Source organism: Centropristis striata, chromosome 13, assembly GCF_030273125.1.
Source record: "Centropristis striata isolate RG_2023a ecotype Rhode Island chromosome 13, C.striata_1.0, whole genome shotgun sequence".
NCBI classification, from domain to species: Eukaryota; Metazoa; Chordata; class Actinopteri; order Perciformes; family Serranidae; genus Centropristis; species Centropristis striata.
Genome location: NC_081529.1, coordinates 17,726,854 through 17,745,309, shown reverse-complemented (window position 1 = coordinate 17,745,309; position 18,456 = coordinate 17,726,854). Strand labels below are relative to the sequence as shown.

General features: G+C 40.8%; 2 protein-coding genes across 5 annotated transcripts; both read right to left on the bottom strand.

The window, feature by feature from the left end:
• Positions 1-206: 206 nt before the first annotated feature.
• On the bottom strand, positions 207-6,427 carry LOC131983686 (alpha-2,8-sialyltransferase 8F-like). Its single transcript, XM_059348451.1, has 7 exons — positions 6,294-6,427; positions 5,506-5,571; positions 5,312-5,386; positions 4,735-4,879; positions 1,285-1,397; positions 1,059-1,151; positions 207-979 (listed from the first exon to the last, which is right to left on the bottom strand). The coding sequence occupies exons 1-7, from the start codon at positions 6,377-6,379 to the stop codon at positions 502-504; spliced, it is 1,056 nt and encodes a 351-aa protein (XP_059204434.1). The 5' UTR covers positions 6,380-6,427; the 3' UTR covers positions 207-501.
• Positions 6,428-12,350: 5,923 nt separating this feature from the next.
• On the bottom strand, positions 12,351-17,231 carry LOC131982579 (uncharacterized). 4 transcript variants are annotated; one of them, XR_009395404.1, is made up of 3 exons: positions 14,673-17,231; positions 14,396-14,503; positions 12,351-13,180 (listed from the first exon to the last, which is right to left on the bottom strand). XR_009395404.1 is itself a non-coding variant. In XM_059347076.1 (3 exons), exons 1-3 carry the CDS (start codon positions 14,811-14,813, stop codon positions 13,079-13,081), a joined length of 351 nt encoding a protein of 116 aa, XP_059203059.1. In that variant the 5' UTR covers positions 14,814-15,656; the 3' UTR covers positions 12,351-13,078. The 4 variants fall into 4 exon arrangements, 2 of the variants coding, with proteins under 2 accessions (XP_059203059.1, XP_059203058.1); XM_059347076.1 differs by having other exon boundaries at positions 14,673-15,656; XR_009395403.1 differs by having other exon boundaries at positions 14,396-17,231.
• Between the last annotated feature and the right edge of the window lie 1,225 nt (positions 17,232-18,456).

The following is an 18,456-nucleotide window of genomic DNA, read 5'->3' as shown; positions in this document are numbered from 1 at the left end:
GATAAATCAGTGAATCATATGGTGTTGCAGCCAAATATGTGGTTGATGAAGAAATACGACATTTTAATGGCAAATCTTGGCAGGTTTTAGGACACTTAGTGGCTTAAAGACACTAAGTCACAAAAGCTGAGATGTCTCAGCCACAAATTATATACAAAGACATTTCCTGAAAAATGTTTATTCAATATTCATTCAATTGAAAACCATTGTTTTTTCACCTAACACTTTTCACAAGAAAAGAAAACATCATAAACATCAATGGATTTCTAAACTGGCTCACAGAGTTTTCTAGTTTGGTCATCTACAGCTTGTACACATTTGTCTAGATGACAAAGATCACTGTTAAGACTTTAGAAGTATGAATTTAAATACACAAGACCCAACCAAGACTGGATGCAAATGCAAAAGATCCCACAGTCCGTTATTTAACTGTCATTAATAATTTATCATTTCATCATAATTTACCATTTACCATTCAAAAGCTTCCATTAAGTTGGGGAACTACATTTTACCTGGCCGACAATCTTCCAGGTGAAGCCTGAGCACCCCCTGACTGTGCAGCTGCAGCAAGAGGTCAAACTCAGCCGGCATGGCGTGATGTCCTCTTTTAACTTTCACATCATCGTAGTAGTGGTTAGTCAGGGCATAAAGTCCATGTGGATGATTACTGAAGGGCCAGAAACCATAGAGATGCACGTTAGCACAGAGTTCCAGTGCCAGGCTAGTCATCATTATGCCGGTGCTGAGCCGTGCTGCTTTTATGCCTTGGGAGCGCCAGAAGACGGCCAGTTTCTTGAGGTATTCAGGGTTTAAGAAGACAGGCCGGATGGGGCTTTCCAGGTCCTCAGTGGCATAGAGGGCCCGCATGCACAGAGGAGTGCAGAACCCATAGGAGAAGGCAGGAAGGAGCAGCAGGGAGTCGCCATAGATTTGCAGGCTCTCCACAAAGCGGCGCCGACGTCCCATTAGAGCCCCGTACCTGAAAATAAACAGCAGATGTGAGGTAACAAAACCAAAAGAACATTTTAAGGTGCAGTGATATTCGTCCTCTTACTCACTTCTTTTGAAAGATTGTTGGGTTTGCTGTCACAAGGTTAGTCTTGGTACCCACATCTTTCTCATAGCCATCTTCCAAAGGAGGAAGGTTACACCTGAACAAACAACAAAGGAGACAAAGAAAATGTTTTGTGTAATTTTAACAGAAATAAGTGAAGGATCTGTTGACTGATATTAATTTTCAGTTAACATTGTTATCAGCCTTTCAGTCCACTACAACTTTCTCACCTGAAAACAAACTGAGCTGAATCGATCATCTTTCCACAGCTGCTGTCGGTCAGGATCCCTCCGTTCCCAACAACAGCACACGTGTCCCATTTTTTATTTTGAAACGGATGCCTCTGGAATCAAAGCCAATGAAAAATGAACAACAAAACAACCACATTATGTTTATGAAGTTATTTGGCCATCTGACCAGCGGTTCTCATGCAGATTTTAAGTACTATAACTGGGCCTTCACACTTGTTCAGCACTCACCTGGCTCCAGACTGAGGCTCAGGTATCATTGTGCGCCTTAGAAGAAAGCCTAGTGAATCTCTCTATGACATCGTTTGTTTTCAAATGTGCCAACTTTTCAGTGCCACTGTAAGTTTGGTACCATCATATCGCACCTGCTTTCTGTATGGAGGGCAACAGAAAAGCTGTGCAGCTGCACCTCCATATTGTTCTCCATTGTTCCACAATGCCAAGTTACTGATTGGTGGCCAGCCCATTCAGTTCAGTAGCTGGAGAGAGAAAGATGTTCGTACACTCGGAGACATTTATGGCATTAGATTTATGCACAGAATTTGAGCTACCACGCCCTTCCTTCTTCTTTTACTTGCAATTAAGATCGGCGTTAAAGGCTAGTGGAGTTCCTTGGTGCAACCCCCTCACACCTCATCCATTTCATAAAATTTTGCACAGCACAAGAGGTACAAATGGCCTAGTCTCCAAACTTTACGGGTTCATATTATGGCGAGCAAAACAACTAGTGGCTTCCCGCTGGAAGCCTCTCCACTCCCTCTCCCTTCGTGTATGGCTTTTAGCTTATCTAGACATTGTGTACCAAGACTATCAACGGCTGGAGTGTGCGGGGCTAAGGAAGAGACAATTAAAATGTAGCAGTCACTTTCAGTGAATCTAAAGAATCTCGTGGCTTGAACTCTGTCAAGGGCGGATGGCATGGGGTAATTGTTTGTCGGACTGTACATTGCTGGATGTTCAATAAAAGAAAAAAATGAATCACAAAAACAACTCTTAGATTGCTGAGTACTCTGACATGGAAAATTATATTGAGGTACAGATAAAGGCACAGATTTTCCCCGTTAAATGGTTTGTTTATTTCCTTGTTGATGAGAGGGTCAAAGTACAGAAGATATGAGAAGTATTCATACATACCTGGGCAGTAAAAGCAATGCCTCACACTTTTTCTCACCACTAAAGTCATTTTCCCATTAACTATCAATAACAAACCCTCTGCTGTAACAAAACCACACCTGCACTTATAATCACTTAATCACTTAAGCATAGATAAACATGATGGCTTATGAGATGTAGTCACACATTCCTGGATAAAGAAAAACAAAAAAATCAGACTGTTTTCTCAATGCCAAAATAATTTCACACTAAATTAATATGAGCATGTCTCCACTGTCTTATAAAATCAGGCTCATTGTACCAATGTACACAGAAGAGTAGAGTGACCTCATATTTCTTCCTACCTGCTAATTTCACCTGCTACTTTTTATTTGAACCTATACAGTCTATGGATTGAACACACTCTCTCAATATGTTTATCTTGGATGCAGGTCTGTTGAACAAGCAGCAGACGTACTTCCAGAGTAATGACTCATACTGATGTTGCTCTATCTATCCCAATAAGCCACAGCTAATTTACGAAGGGAGTTTCCCAGTGTCAGGCTCCCGCCTCTGAAGGCCAATAAGCTCTCATTAAAATCTTCCCCAGTCAGCAAAGTGTCTCAATTTAAGAATTTACTAAGTGTTGTTGTAGAGAAGAAAACAAACTTAAATATAAATGGATAACAGGCAGCTTTTGATGCTTTGCTGTTAGAGCCAGATGGAAACACTAGAGGGCGACGTCCTGTCAAAAGAGGGAGCACTCCAGAGAGTGAAGAAGATGTTTTATGGAGGTGCCAAAACAACCACGTTGGCCCTCATTTATCAAGCGAGCGTAGAAACGAGCGCAGATCTGAGTGTATATTTCGTCTTACGACAGGGTCCACGTGTGATTTATCAAACGATCGTATCTCGCCAATCACATCGTAAAAATGATCGGCTGTTGATAAATGTGGCGGCTCGAAACATGCGTAATTTAAATACCACGCCCTAATATATACCCGATTCAGATGACTCGCCTTCAGAGTTTACGACACCGAAGGGCGCAATACGGCCAAAAACAGGATTTTTTTTCACCCCCTAAAGCCAGCTTTATTAGAAAAGTGCACCGTTACAAATGACAATAGGGGCAATATAGACATATTAAAGAAAAACGCAGCAACGGAGGTTTATGAAATAAAAGTACTTATAGTTATAAACTCAAACAAGTTCACTGAATATTTTACATTTGGAGCACGGACTTAGAAGTTTTCACAGCTTTTTGGTTGAAGGAGGTAAACAATGTTTTAATTAAAAAAGAAGAGGAATTTCTCAGTCAGAAAGTGAAACGCTGACGTCCAACAGCTGCAACACAACAAACTAGGTTTGTTTGGCAGCATAAAAAGTGAAAAGGAAGGAAATCAGTGGTGCTGTCAGCAGAGTAGCCGACTATTAAACTCCCGGCGAGGTTTGAGTAATTAATTTATACATTGTGATATATAAAGCCTTATAATCTATATAATATCTGAATATTGCTATTATTATGATGGAGATATATTATTCACCTCTTTACATTTACTAATAATGATGTCCCAGTCAGAGGAGCGTGTGACAGCGTTGATCGGAAATGTTTCTATTCGGGCAGCACCGCTGGTAAAAGAGACGTTGACGCTGCGGTGTCCAGCTGGATAACAGTAAACAGCAGAAGACAACAACATTTAATATCCCCGGCTGGTATTCTGTTTAAAGAATTTCACGATCGCAGGGTGTATTTATTTTTGGATTATGTTTTAATGATAAATTATGTAGTCTAAACATGTTTTGCTTTGTCACTATTAAACATCAAAACACCACAGAGTTTTATCAGCTCCAGGCATCGATACTATAGTCTAAGATCAATTCTCCGACTCAGACGTGTGGACTTCATGCTGACTCAAAATTGCGTACACGAGCTGAGAGCAGACGTGAGATCTGATCGTACCCTCCGCTCATGTCCAAATTGATAAATACCGAGGCTTGCGTAGAAATCATCTTACGCCCACTTTACGCTCACTTTCTGACGTACGCTCATTTAATAAATGAGGGCCAATATGTTTATGAAGTTATTTGGCCATCTGACCAGAAGTTCTCATGCAGCTTAAAATGCAGATGAAAGATGAGTTCGATACATCAGTCAGTCTGCTTCATGAAAATAAGTCATTAGCATTTGAGCTGCTACTCCTGAATACTGTTTCTGTTTCTTTGCTTGACTGACTGCATCCTTTTTCTGACCTATTACTGTTAGTCCTGAGGAACAATCATGGTACCAAACAAGCGACAGACGTTAATGATGGTAATATCAACGAATGAGACACAACAGACCTTTGGAAAGTTGCTGAAGGTATTCGGGGTCACCTCGAGGCTCCTCCATTTTTCCGCGTCGTACACAATCTTGGATCCCACTGGAGTGTTGGCCTGGGTAATGATGGCCTTGTCAAAACCATTACACTTGCTGCTCAGCTCAGATCTGAGGAAACACAAGGACTTTGTTCAACAACATACAGCCAGTTAGAAGTGTTGGCGCTGACGTCAAGTTGCCAGATACATTAAAAGTGAATTGAATGTTTTTCCATAACTCACATGACCTTTAGACATGTTATATTTAGACCATGTGGTTATGTTTCCTTTTTTTATTATATCAGAAAGCAAATACTCTTCTTAAGTGTGGCTTCATGGGCAGTATATTTGAACTTTCTTTTAAATCACACTGACAATACAAATTCCTGCCTGATTGGAGATCCAGGGACAATTATTTGCCATTTTGGCAATTTATTAGGGCCTCGGGGCAATCGCACCGAGCACTGGTCCCATACAGCAATAGCTGTAGTGGCGAAGCCAGAGGAAATTTTCTAGTTTGTTTTGTTGTTCTGTTCACATAATTCCAAATAAAATGAATCACCTGAAATGTGTGTAATTGTCCTCCTGCTTCTTCCAGTTTTGAGAGTAATGCTCTTTTACTTTGTCGATGACCTCCCTGTGACACACACACATCCAAATACACAGTCAGGTGAATAATCTCTGTCATTCTGCTTGACATTATCTGGTGAAGGCAAAAAAGTCAGTTGAGGAAAAGCAGAAAGTGTTTGTTCTTACTTGCAGTCTTTACAGAGCTCAGAAGGGCGTTTCTTGTGACGAGGCAGTCTGTAAGGTTCGTCATCACTGTGGAGGGAGCCAGAGAGAAATAGGACAGGTGAGTATCTTTCTTTCTTTCTTTTTAAACATCAGTTTGGACACTGCAGTAACAGACCGGTCTATCAACGCCCCCGCAACAAAACCACACCTGCACCGACGTGACTTGAATCAGAGGTTACATTAGGTTTTGTTGTTTTAGTTCATTTAGAAGAAATTCCTGTTCATAACGTGCTGTATTGTTCGGTTCTATGCAGATTAATTACATAAAGCTATCTTATTTAGATCGGCATCTAACCAGTAGATCCTTTATGCAATCAACTATGTGGTTCAAGAAGAACAAAATTTCAATAAAAACATGTTTGTTTCAAATTGAAATTATGTTTTTCCAAAAGAAAGTTTCTTTGCTAGTATTGTTTTGAGAGACTAATCATGATACTGTAGCACAGATAAACATGATGGCTTATGAGATGTATTCACACATTCCTGGATACATTTTTTTTTAAATTGGCAAAAAGGATGACATGACTAGAAGTGAAGAAAAACTGTCAGCGTGCACAGAAAAAAGTCTTAAATATTTTCTTAACAGCAACTGTTAAATCACCTTCTACCAACCTTGTCTTAATGTCTTTTCAAACTCTAAGACAACATCTCTTTATCTTTTGCCCCTATTGACACATTTCCAGCACACAAAATACAAAAACCTTCCTGACTGCTCTATAGGTAGTTGGGAGTAATAGTCACACACTTACTTGTTTTCAAACATGTGCCAGGTGAGAGCGGTCAGCAGGCTCCCCAGACACAAGAAAGTGAAGACCAAAGAGTAGAGTGGCCTCATATCTCTCTCCACCTGTTAGCTTCACCAACAATCCTTCTACTTTATGTTCAACGACACTCTCTCTCAAAGTCTTTGTCTTGTATCTTGCAACCTCCTCCTCCCTTGTCCTCTACCTGTTTGTCTGGTTTGACTCTGTCAAGCTCAAAGACAAGGGTCAACAAGGCCAGTATAAATATATTACATATATCTATCGCATGTGCAAATCTGGTACATGTGTTTACATTATTATTTTCATTTGGCAATGCCTTGGTCTTTAAAAGGTAAAACAGCCTAAAAATGATCACTTAATCTTTGACAGTTGGCAAATATAGAGGCAACTATTCATTTTCTAGATTACATGGCCTTACATCTCCAAAACTATTCTACAACTCAGTTTTCAAAAAAGTTGGGACACTCTGGGAAACGTAAATAAAAATAGAATGCATCAAATTCAGTGAAAATTACTTTATATGTTTATATCTCCGACTCAGACGTGTGAACTTCACGCTGGCCCTCATTTATCAAACAAGCGTACGTCAGAAAGTGAGCGTAAGATGATTTCTACGCAAGCCTCGGCATTTATCAATTTGGACGTGAGCGGACGGTACGATCAGATCTCACGTCTGCTCTCAGCTCGTGTACGCAAATTTGAGTCAGTCTGTCCACAAGTCCACACGTCTGAGTCGGAGAATTGATCTTAGACTATTGTATCGATTCCTGGAGCTGATAAAACTCTGTGGTTTTTTGATGTTTAATAGTGACAAAGCAAAACATGTTTAGACTACATCATTTATCATTAAAATATAATCCAAAAAGAAATACACCCTGCGATCGTGAAATTCTTTAAACAGAATACCAGCCGAGGATATTAAATGTTGTTGTCTTCTGCTGTTTACTGTTATCCAGCTCCGACACCGGAGCGTCAGCGTCTCCTTTACCACCGGTGCTGCCCGAATAGAAACATTTCCAATCAGCGCTGTCACAAGCTCCTCTGACTAGGACATCATTATTAGTAAATGTAAAGAGGTGAATAATATATCTCCATCACAATAATAGCAATATTCGGATATTATATAGATTATTAGGCTTTATATATCACGATGTAATTACTCAAACCTCGCCGGGAGTTTAATGGTCCGCTACTTTGCTGACAGCACCACTGATTTCCTTCTTTTTCACTTTTTATGCTGCCAAACAAAACTAGTTTGTTGTGTTGCTGCTGTTGGACGTCAGCGTTTCACTTTCTGACTGAGAAATTCCTCTTCTTTTTTAATTAAAACTTACTTTAAAACATTGTGTAGCGTTAGACATTTCTGCAACAGTTTATCATTATCAGTCACCAAAGTGGTTAACTAGCTCCTTCTAGTGGCTTATATTCGCGGGAGAAAAAACAGCAGACCTCACAAAGTCTCTCTTCGTCTGGGAACACACACAGGGTACATCCCATTTCGCATCCATGCGTCCCTCACTTGCGCCGAGTGAGGGAAGCGAGGTGAGAGGAAACGATTTAAGAGACATGGGACAGGGACGTCCTTCCCTCCGAAGCGTCACGTGAAGCGACGTCCGTTTCTAATGAAGATCACAGCTGCATCAGCTGTCAGTCGCTTTAACAGCTGGAGACATGCACTAATAATAATAATAATAACAATAATAATAATAATAATAATAATAATAAGTGTTTTCTCTGTTTAACAAACACCTGCACATGAATAACAACCTCCATTGTGTATTTATATTGTGAACTGTGTCCAGCTCAGGAATGAGGAATGAAGGCTGGGAAAAATAAACCTGCTGCTGTGAAAAAAGTTTAGACGAACGTTACACACTGTAACTGACAACAAGAAGCAGAGGAGGTCTGAAAGAGAGACAGCGCTCCGTGTGAACGCGAGGAGGAGGAGCGTCAGTCGGATCACTCTGACAAAACACCCAAAACAGAGCGAGTGATGGAGAAGAAGAGACATCCCGCAGGTAGAAAGGAATGAAATGTGGTGATGTCGTAACATCACCTCACGTTATCTGTTTTTAATCATGCCATGGTGGCTGCGTCCCTCTCCCCTGGGTTCCTATTTATTTTTATTTTTTTCATATATGACCCTAATACGCCGTCGTAGTAGACGATCCTGGTGATAAATTAATTATTTAATATCCCAGAACATGATTGTGTCCGCTGAACACCGGCCAATATTTTATTAGGTTAGATGATTAAAGTAAAATGTAAATTATTTCACTCAGTAATGATCAGCCTCGCGTGGGACTGATGAAAATTACAAATGTATCGTGTATCCTCGCTTGTGCCTCCTCCGATATGCCTCTGTCGTGCCAAAAAGTGATTGCCTGCCAGAATCTGATTTCTGGCCGCGGGAGCGCACACGGCAGCCCGTTGAGCGGTAGCGTAAACACGTCTGCTTTTCTCTGGATTAAACGGTCTTAATATGCAGATACACACAACTGTATTATAATGTAATTATAACAAAGGCATGTGGCTTCGAAAGTTTAACGTTTGTTGTTGATTAATTATTACAACTGTGGCCAAAATAAGTGTAGTTTGTAGCGAAATCAGACATGGCAACTACGTGATAGACACGTCTATTTGCTTGGTAGGCCTATGTCTGATGACTTTGGTTAGCCCTGTCTTTGGAAATTAGACAATAATGAATATGATTTATTGGTGGGGTTTCAATAAAGATATGATAACTTTTGCAATGATCCTCGTGACTCTGCATTGTTTTTTATCTGATCTGATCCCTACATAGCGTTTGCTTCCCATGTTTGGATGTGTGTTGCAGTTTTCAATCAGTTTCCACCTCGCAAAAACTGATTGAAGGCATTGTATAGTTACTGAGAGGTTATTTCTGCCTAAATATGACTTGATCTCATTCATGAGCTTCATAATGTAAACACTAGAGCTCACAGGACAGCTTGGAATCCCTTTAAAGGACCATTACAACACAAAATAGGCATTTTCACCTGCCAAAAATTGATTGAAGGCCAGATACAGTTACTCAAAGGTTATTTCTGCCTAAATATGACTTGATCTCATTCATGACCTTCATAATGTAAACACTAGAGCTCACAGGACAGCTTGGAATCCCTTTAAAGGACCATTACAACAGAAAATAGGCATTTTCACCTGCCAAAAATTGATTGAAGGCCAAATACAGTTACTCAAATACAGTTCATTATTTTTCCTGCACACTCATTGATACAACCTAATCACAGTGCCGTCCTGCCATTACATTGAAAAATAAAATGGTCAATCATGAAACTTGAATTTGCTTGACAATAACTTTTTTCTTAATTCAACTGGATAATTAATTGCATTGCTGTTTGGGTGGAAACCTTGTAACTCCATATTTTGTTTTGGACACACTAGGTTTCCAACAGTGACTATCTAAGGATGGGTCAAGCCTTGTGTCTTATTTCTGTGAAGACTGACCAACAAAAAAAAAGTATTTTCATGGAGGGATTGCCCCTATGGTCGATCCGGCCATGCTCACACTGGCCCTTTACACATTTTACAAGTAGTGAAAAGTAGTGGTTAAGATATATTCTTCAAAATATAATTGATGAGTGATATGAAGTGACTTTGACGCAGAGCACCCCTTTCAGTCCAACATCAGGAGCTGGAAACAATATTTGGCAAGTGTAAAAATGCATAAATATTTAAAAAAAAAAAAAAAAAAAAAAAATTGTAAAAATGCATTGGATTGGCCCTTTTAAGGCATGCAGGCTGCATGCATCTACTATGTGCCCATGCACACTTGGTTAATTAACAGGCCTGCTTAATTGACACGTGCATGCATAGGCTGCTAGATGCACTGGAGTGACTGCACTTCATCGTTCATCATGGATCCCTGTCTATATGAAAAGATAAAGTGTTTCTTGTTTGATGGAACCCTACCCCCAGGATTATCTACAGTCGAGCAAAGTAATTTTCGCCGGAAGACAAAGGCTTTTGAAGTGCAAGGTGAGTAAATTATATTAATCTTTAATTTTATAATTGTAAGAAAAGCCTGAATTTGTGTCTTTGGTTATACAGATAGATTGTTTTGTTGTATAACTGAGTTTTCTATCCAGACAGAGGTGGCATACATTAAATATATCATGTGTAGTAAGTATAGTAAGTATAAGTAAGTAAATTATATTAAGTAAGTATACTAATAAATTCAGTGAATGTCAACTGGCGGCCCGCGGCCCACATCTGGCCCCCAGAATATTACTGGATTCAGGAATGGCCTGGTGAAGAGGAAAAAGTATATTTCTACATTTTTTTTTCAGTCAAATGAAACAGACGCCTTCTGAAAAGTAGCTTGTGCCAAAGCCAGCCTCCAGCCTCCAATCAAAAATGAGGTTAAGCGCGTTGCTCTTTTATTGTTTCACGCCTGTCAAAATTATCCTTTCTTTGGGCTTCATTTCCCCACACAATAGTGCACTATTGCAGTGTCTCAATAACATTAACAATAAGGAGCTAACGGAGAACGTCCTCAAATTAGACAATGCTCTTCAGAGGGCTATTACTAACATCACGGCCAAAACGCACAAAAAAAGGGAACAAAAGCTGCTACTGACTTTCAGGTGGGAATGAAAGTTATGAGGCAGAACGTTCGCAGCCAGCAGAGAAAAGGAGGTAAATTGGACCCCACTTACCTTGGGCCTTACACAATTTTGGCCATAGTGGGGAAGAGTGTGGACCTGCTAGATGGCCAAGGAAAGGTGGTTCCAAAAATTAATAAAGATCACTTAGTTATCTATGCAGAGGAACAGCCAAGGGTTCCGCATAGACTGTCTTCCACCACCATCCCCTCCACTGCTGGCCCACCACCCCCCTCCACTGCTGGCCCACCCTCCACTGCTGGCCCACCCCCCTCCACTGCTGGCCCACCCTCCACTGCTGGTCCACCCCCCACTGCTGGCCCACCCTCCACTGCCCTTTCAGGTTAGATGCATGCCTCCCCAGACTCCCCTATCAGCAAGCATATATTTAGGATAGTAGTATTCACACACACACACACACACACACACACATATATATATATATATATATATATAACAATACACTGTATTTGCAAGCTTTAAATGCTGAAGCTGAAAATTTCAAATGTATGTTTGATAATCAAATAAGGACAGAAATTCATCCCTACAAATTGTTTTTATAGATGTGAAAGATGCATGGAAGGGGAAGAATGTTTATGTGCTCCTCTCCAAAGTCGGCCCATACAAGCTATTCTTTTGGGACATTTTTAACACGGGTCCCCAAAGAGAGATAGAAAGTGAGGTGAGGTGTTAACATTATTTTCTTTGAAAATGGTTTCCCTATTGGCCATACTTTTAAGTTAGACTAACCAAATTCTTTTAAGTTTTTGACATACAAAATGTGTTTCTAAACATTTATTTTTAAATTACAGGTTATCAACGCATATCTGAGCCTCCTTGTCAAAAACTAAAATGAGGTCAACACAGAGAGGGCACTTGCAGTGGACTCCTTCGAAATAACGAACATGTGGGAGGGAAAAAAACCCAAGGTTAAGGTATTAAACAATATTGACTCATGTTATTTTACTAATAAATACAGCACAACATATTATCATCATTAGGCACTTTTGATTTGTTATCTTACAGATTGTCCCAGAGATGTACAAATACATCATGGGCATTGTCAATCAAAGTCATCACTGGATGCTGGTGGTAATTATATTTTTCAATATGGTTTGGTGTATATGTACACATGTTCTTCAGCTGCACATGCAGCCTGCATAGTATTGCTGAAGAACTATTTTCAATTATCAATTTTTTTGTTATTAAACTTTTTATTTGAAGAAAAACAAAACAGCACATACATGTTGCTCTACATCTTGTAAACATGTCAAGTATTTTCATCAAAATATACAAAGAAAGAAATGGTTTTAAAAAATTGTTACGACCCGGCTCGATTTTGAGAGCAGTAACATGTGAAAAGGGTATAGAAATGAAGGTGGAACGTAACACTGGGAGGTTCTGGTTAAATCAGGGTTTTATTAACCAGTAAGAGGATGCTTTTACAACAAAAGCTAACAAAAAGAGGCTGTATGGAGCTGACAATATGCAATACAATATACAACTAACATAAATTACCAAACTCTTGGTTTACACAAAACACTTTAGAACAAAAGGAGGTCAGCAACCATAAGCTTACACAAAACTAAGAAACAAAACAAACTAGGATTTTAACAAAGGGTGTCCAAAGTCTTGGTATTCATTAACAAACAAAGTTGTAAACTACAGAATTAACAAAGTGTCCTAAGATAACACAAGGTTTGAAACCCCTCAAACAGTCGAACAATACTGCACCACACACACTAACACAATACTCTTAATTTACACAAATTGATATAACCAATAGCAAAGGCAGACTGTTCACTGTCTCACAGCCGCCATGAACTGTGGACACACGATCCTTTTATAAGGTGCAGCCTGCTGATTGATGTCCTCTGATTGGCTGCCTCGCAGGAATCTCTGCCACACCAATCACAGACGAGTAGGGGCAACCAGGAAGTAGGAGGTCTCTCAGCTCCAGAAGATCCAATCTCCTCCAGGCAACCTCACAGCTGAATTTACATAAATGCAGAATGATGCAGGGAAACAATACAATAAATAAAGAAACGGCAGGCAGCCGTAACACTCCCCCCCCTTAAATTACAAGCCCTTACGGCTTTGACATTAAGGATACACAATACATAAGCTCTACAGCCGAGACAATACATCAGCCAAGACATTTTCAGTCCCTTTTTTATGCCTGATGTCAAGGTGGTAGTCCTGGACCAACAGTGCCCACCGCATGAGTCGCTGATTGTGGTTAAACATGCGGGACAGAAAAACAAGAGGATTATGATCGGTAAATACAACAACAGGTAGAGAAGTAGACCCAACATAGACTTCAAAGTGCTGTAGTGCTAACAACAGAGCAAGGGTTTCTTTCTCAATGGTAGAATAATTTACCTGATGTCGGTTGAACTTACGAGAGAAGTAAGCTACTGGATGATCAACACCATCCTCCCCTTGCTGTAACAGGACCGCACCAGCACCCACTTCAAGCTTAAAGGGAGTGGAAAAGTTAGGAGCCGCGAAGACGGGAGCGTGACTTAAGCGTCCGACGGGGTGTGTGACCGAAAACAAGCTGTGCAGAACTAAAGCCAATCGATTCCTGCACGGCATCACGAGCAGCAAACAATACAAAAGGAACTCCCTCGTCCCACTGTTTCTCCGTCTCAATACAGTACTTCCTGAGCATAGACTTTAACGTCTGTGTCTTCCGCATATCAACCCCAGTCGCAGGGAGCTTTAGAGCGTTGGCATCAATGTGCTGCACACTCAAACTCTTGAGTACTTGTTTGAATAGACCAGACTTAAAATTAGAGCCCTGGTCTGTCTGAATCACCCGCGGTAATCCAAAAGTAGAGAAAAACTTTAGTAAAGCTTTCACTACGGCACTAGCAGTTATCGAACGGAGTGGAATAGCCTCTGGGTAACGAGTGGCAGCGCACATTATAGTTAACAAATACTGATTTCCACTTTTAGTTCGAGGTAGAGGGCCAACACAGTCAATAATCACTCGTTCAAATGGCTCTGCCATCACAGGAATAGGGTGTAATGGCGCAGGAGGGACAGTCTGGTTTGGCTTCCCGACAATCTGACAAACATGGCAGGCACAGCAATGTTTAGAAACGTCGGACTTTAGACCTGGCCAATAGAAATGTCGGAGGATGGCTTGGTATGTTTTGGTTATGCCCAAATGCCCAGCCCACTTACTCTCATGAGCCACTGACATCACATGCTGACGGCATCCTGCCGGAACAACTATCTGATAAACAGAATCACAATCAGAATCACCAGTTACGAAGGAAGACCATTTACGTAACAGTATCTCACCATCCATAATATATGCTACTTTTTCATCCCTTGCTTTGTCATTACTCACCACCTTGGCGAAACACTCTTGCAGTGTTGGGTCTGCTTTCTGCATCTGGCTCAAGCGCACTCGGTTGGCTGGAAATGCCGCACCTCCAGATAACGGCAGTTCTGAGCCAGTCGGGGGCGTTTGCTCAGCAGACTCAGCCTGAACAGGCAAGAAGCTCTCAGACTCTTTCTCCTCTTTGTCATCTGAAAAAACTGACAGAAATAAACTGTCAGACAAGGAAACTTCAGGATCATCTGGGCCAATTTCACGAGAGCGAGCGCGAGTTACAGCGCAGGCTGGAAATACATTGGGGGGTGTCTGATCTGAGGTGTGGATCCCATCACACTGGGGGTGATCTAGGACTTCTAATGTGGGCGTTACCTTACCACCAGCGATATCGTTCCCCATCAGGAGCACGATACCAGGGATCGGCAGTTCAGTACAAACCGCTACTGGAAAGAACCCAGTAACAAGAGAGGACTGGATATGGACGCGGTGCACTGGTCGTGGCACATAACCCATTTCAACTCCTCTCAGAACTGAACTGTAGTGACAAGCAGAGTTATCAGAGAAAGGCAGAGCTGAAGCCAGAACAACAGATTGAGAGCATGCAGTATCCCTCAAAGCACGTATGGGACGTCTATCAGCTGACTCACCAGTCAGTGACACAAAAGCATCGAACACAAATGGCTTAAAACAGTCATCAATCTTCTGATCAGATGAGTCAGTGTTAACTCTACGATCTGCTTTAATCAGTCCTACCCCTTTTGCTTGAGAATGGCGTGAGGACTGCTCTCTGCGTTTTAGTGTCAAGCAATTTGCAATGACATGGCCAACCTGATGACAGTAAAAACATTCCCTGTCCTCTTTCGGCCCACGGGGATTTGAGGGTCTGGGAGGAGAGGAGTGTCGTGAAACAGCAGAGACTGGAGAAAAAACAGATTTATGGGTTAACACATACTCATCTGCCAGAACAGCAGCAGAAGAAAGTGTACTCACTTTCTGCTCATTCAGATACACAACAATTCTTTCAGACAAACACTTCTTGAAGTCCTCTAGCAGGATCAGCTCTCTCAAAGCATTGAAATCACATGCTTAACATGTTGTACACCATTTATCAAAAAGTGTTCCCTTCTCACGGGCAAACTCAACATAGGTCTGAGCAGAAGTTTTCTTGTGACCTCGAAACTTTTGTCTGTACGCTTCAGGCACAAGTTCATATGCTCTTAGGATAGCCGTTTTAACAGTTTCATAGTCTAAGCTATCTTCAACAGGGAGTGCAGCCATAGCATCCTGAGCTTTGCCATGCATTTTAAACTGAAGCAGAAGCGTCCATACTTCAGGTGGCCATTGTAAAGCAGCCGCTATCCTCTCAAATACATTAAAATAGGAGTCAACTTCATTATCCCGAAATACAGGAACTAAAGCCACATGCTTACTAATGTCAAATGCCATCTGAGGTGAACTAGTGGAAGTGGCGGAAGGTGGTGACATACCTGAACCTCTAGGAGCACTTCGCCCCATGGCAGAAGCCTCAAGCTCAAGTTGCCTCAGTCTCACTGCCCTCTCAGTTTCCTCCTGCAGTTCAGCTCTTCTTATTTCCAACTGGAGCTGGAGCTTGGACTGAGTTTCCCGCTGCTGAGCTTCCAGTTGTAACCGAGCAAGACGAACTTTAAGCCGAGCCTCGGTATGGCCAGTACTGCTCTGTGGGGAAGGATCATACTTAGGCAGAGTAAACGGGGTCTTTGCTCGCTCACCTGCCTGGTAGACTTTCCCAGAGTCTGAGGGTGTCTCAGTACCTGGACCACTCTCAGCTTCTGCTGAGGAACTGGGAAGAGACACAGACTGCAACTGCTCAGTCAGAGTAATCACACCCTGTTCCACCAATCCACTAATCACTTGTTCTTTAATTTCTCTTTTAAGCATGGACCTGACAATGGGAATCATGAAGTGACAAGCTATCTTTACTAAATCATCCTTCCTACAACTATGTACCTGTTCAATAGTAGGATGCACTACAAAGTTATCCAAATTAAACTTTTCTGCCATGGTGCTCAGGAGGCAGCAGCACTCACTCTAGTAGACAGCTGAATCCACTAATGAACTCACCTACCTAGTAGTTAAAGGAGCTCAGCAAACTCTTACCAACAAAACACTGACAAACCTGACTCCAGTGTCAATTTACATTTACATTTCTATCCCGGACGAGCCCCCATTTATGTTACGACCCGGCTCGATTTTGAGAGCAGTAACATGTGAAAAGGGTATAGAAATGAAGGTGGAACGTAACACTGGGAGGTTCTGGTTAAATCAGGGTTTTATTAACCAGTAAGAGGATGCTTTTACAACAAAAGCTAACAAAAAGAGGCTGTATGGAGCTGACAATATGCAATACAATATACAACTAACATAAATTACCAAACTCTTGGTTTACACAAAACACTTTAGAACAAAAGGAGGTCAGCAACCATAAGCTTACACAAAACTAAGAAACAAAACAAACTAGGATTTTAACAAAGGGTGTCCAAAGTCTTGGTATTCATTAACAAACAAAGTTGTAAACTACAGAATTAACAAAGTGTCCTAAGATAACACAAGGTTTGAAACCCCTCAAACAGTCGAACAATACTGCACCACACACACTAACACAATACTCTTAATTTACACAAATTGATATAACCAATAGCAAAGGCAGACTGTTCACTGTCTCACAGCCGCCATGAACTGTGGACACACGATCCTTTTATAAGGTGCAGCCTGCTGATTGATGTCCTCTGATTGGCTGCCTCGCAGGAATCTCTGCCACACCAATCACAGACGAGTAGGGGCAACCAGGAAGTAGGAGGTCTCTCAGCTCCAGAAGATCCAATCTCCTCCAGGCAACCTCACAGCTGAATTTACATAAATGCAGAATGATGCAGGGAAACAATACAATAAATAAAGAAACGGCAGGCAGCCGTAACAAAAATAAACAACATAATATAAATAAAATCAAAATCACATCCTTGCAAAAGCATTTAAACTCTATCACAATACTCATACAAAGACATACTTATACCTAAATTGATAGTCAACTTGAAGCTAACAGCCTTAATAATAGTGAGTTTATCTGCCCCATGTAAACCTTCCTTCATCCATGTTTTCTTCTGCAAACAGAACCTTATCATGGGGTGATAACATTGATGACAAGAGCAACATCAACTCAAATGATAATACTAGTAAATTAAATAAAGACAGTTTGCTACATACATGTATAGCCCTGACTAATACTAGTATAGTTATTGAAACAGAAACCAAAAAAAAAAAAAAAAAAAAAAAAAACTGAACCAGGTGAGTGGAGTCAAGAACTTGAGAGGGGGTTTATCACTTTAACCAGTATCTTGCATCTAAGTTGTTAGATAGTTTGTCCAACTTTCCCAATAACTTTCAAATTTATCTTGTTCAAGCTTAAGAATGAATGTTAGCTTCTCCATTATGAAAATATCCTTAACAACATTGATCCAATCATCGACTGTAGGAGAGTCTTTTGCCAACCATTTCCTTGTGATTGCTTTTTTACTCGCTAATAATAAAATATTATACATATATTTGTTTTCGGGTCCATTCACAGTGTCTGGTCTTAGCCCCAGACATAATGTCTCAAACCCTGATGGGATCACTATTTTCATGATTTTCTCCATATTCAATTTAATTTCTTCCCAATATTTTGAAATGACCGGGCAGTCCCAAAACACATGAAAATGCGTTGCCTTGCTCTCACCACAGAATCTCCAGCAGGATGTACTTCCTCCGGGAGAAATCTTTTGTGCTGGAACTCTAAAAAACCTAACTACATTTTTCCACCCAAATTCTCTCCAAGACAGAGAAGATGTACTCCTCCACTGTTGTAATATTATTTTTTCCCATGTTTCCATCTGCATTGTGATGTTACTCTCCTTCTCCCATTTCTCCTTTATATATGCAGTATCCTCCCCTTCTAGCTCTTGCAGCACCTTATATATCCTTGATATGTTGCCACGTCCAGGATTTGACCTGTAGCTCAGTAAAAATATTTTCACTATGCCCAAATTATTTTGTTGCAATTCTTCCTTTTTCATTATTTTCTCCAGGTAATGTCGAAGTTGCAAAAATCTATAAAAATCTTGTTTGGTTAAACCAAATCAAG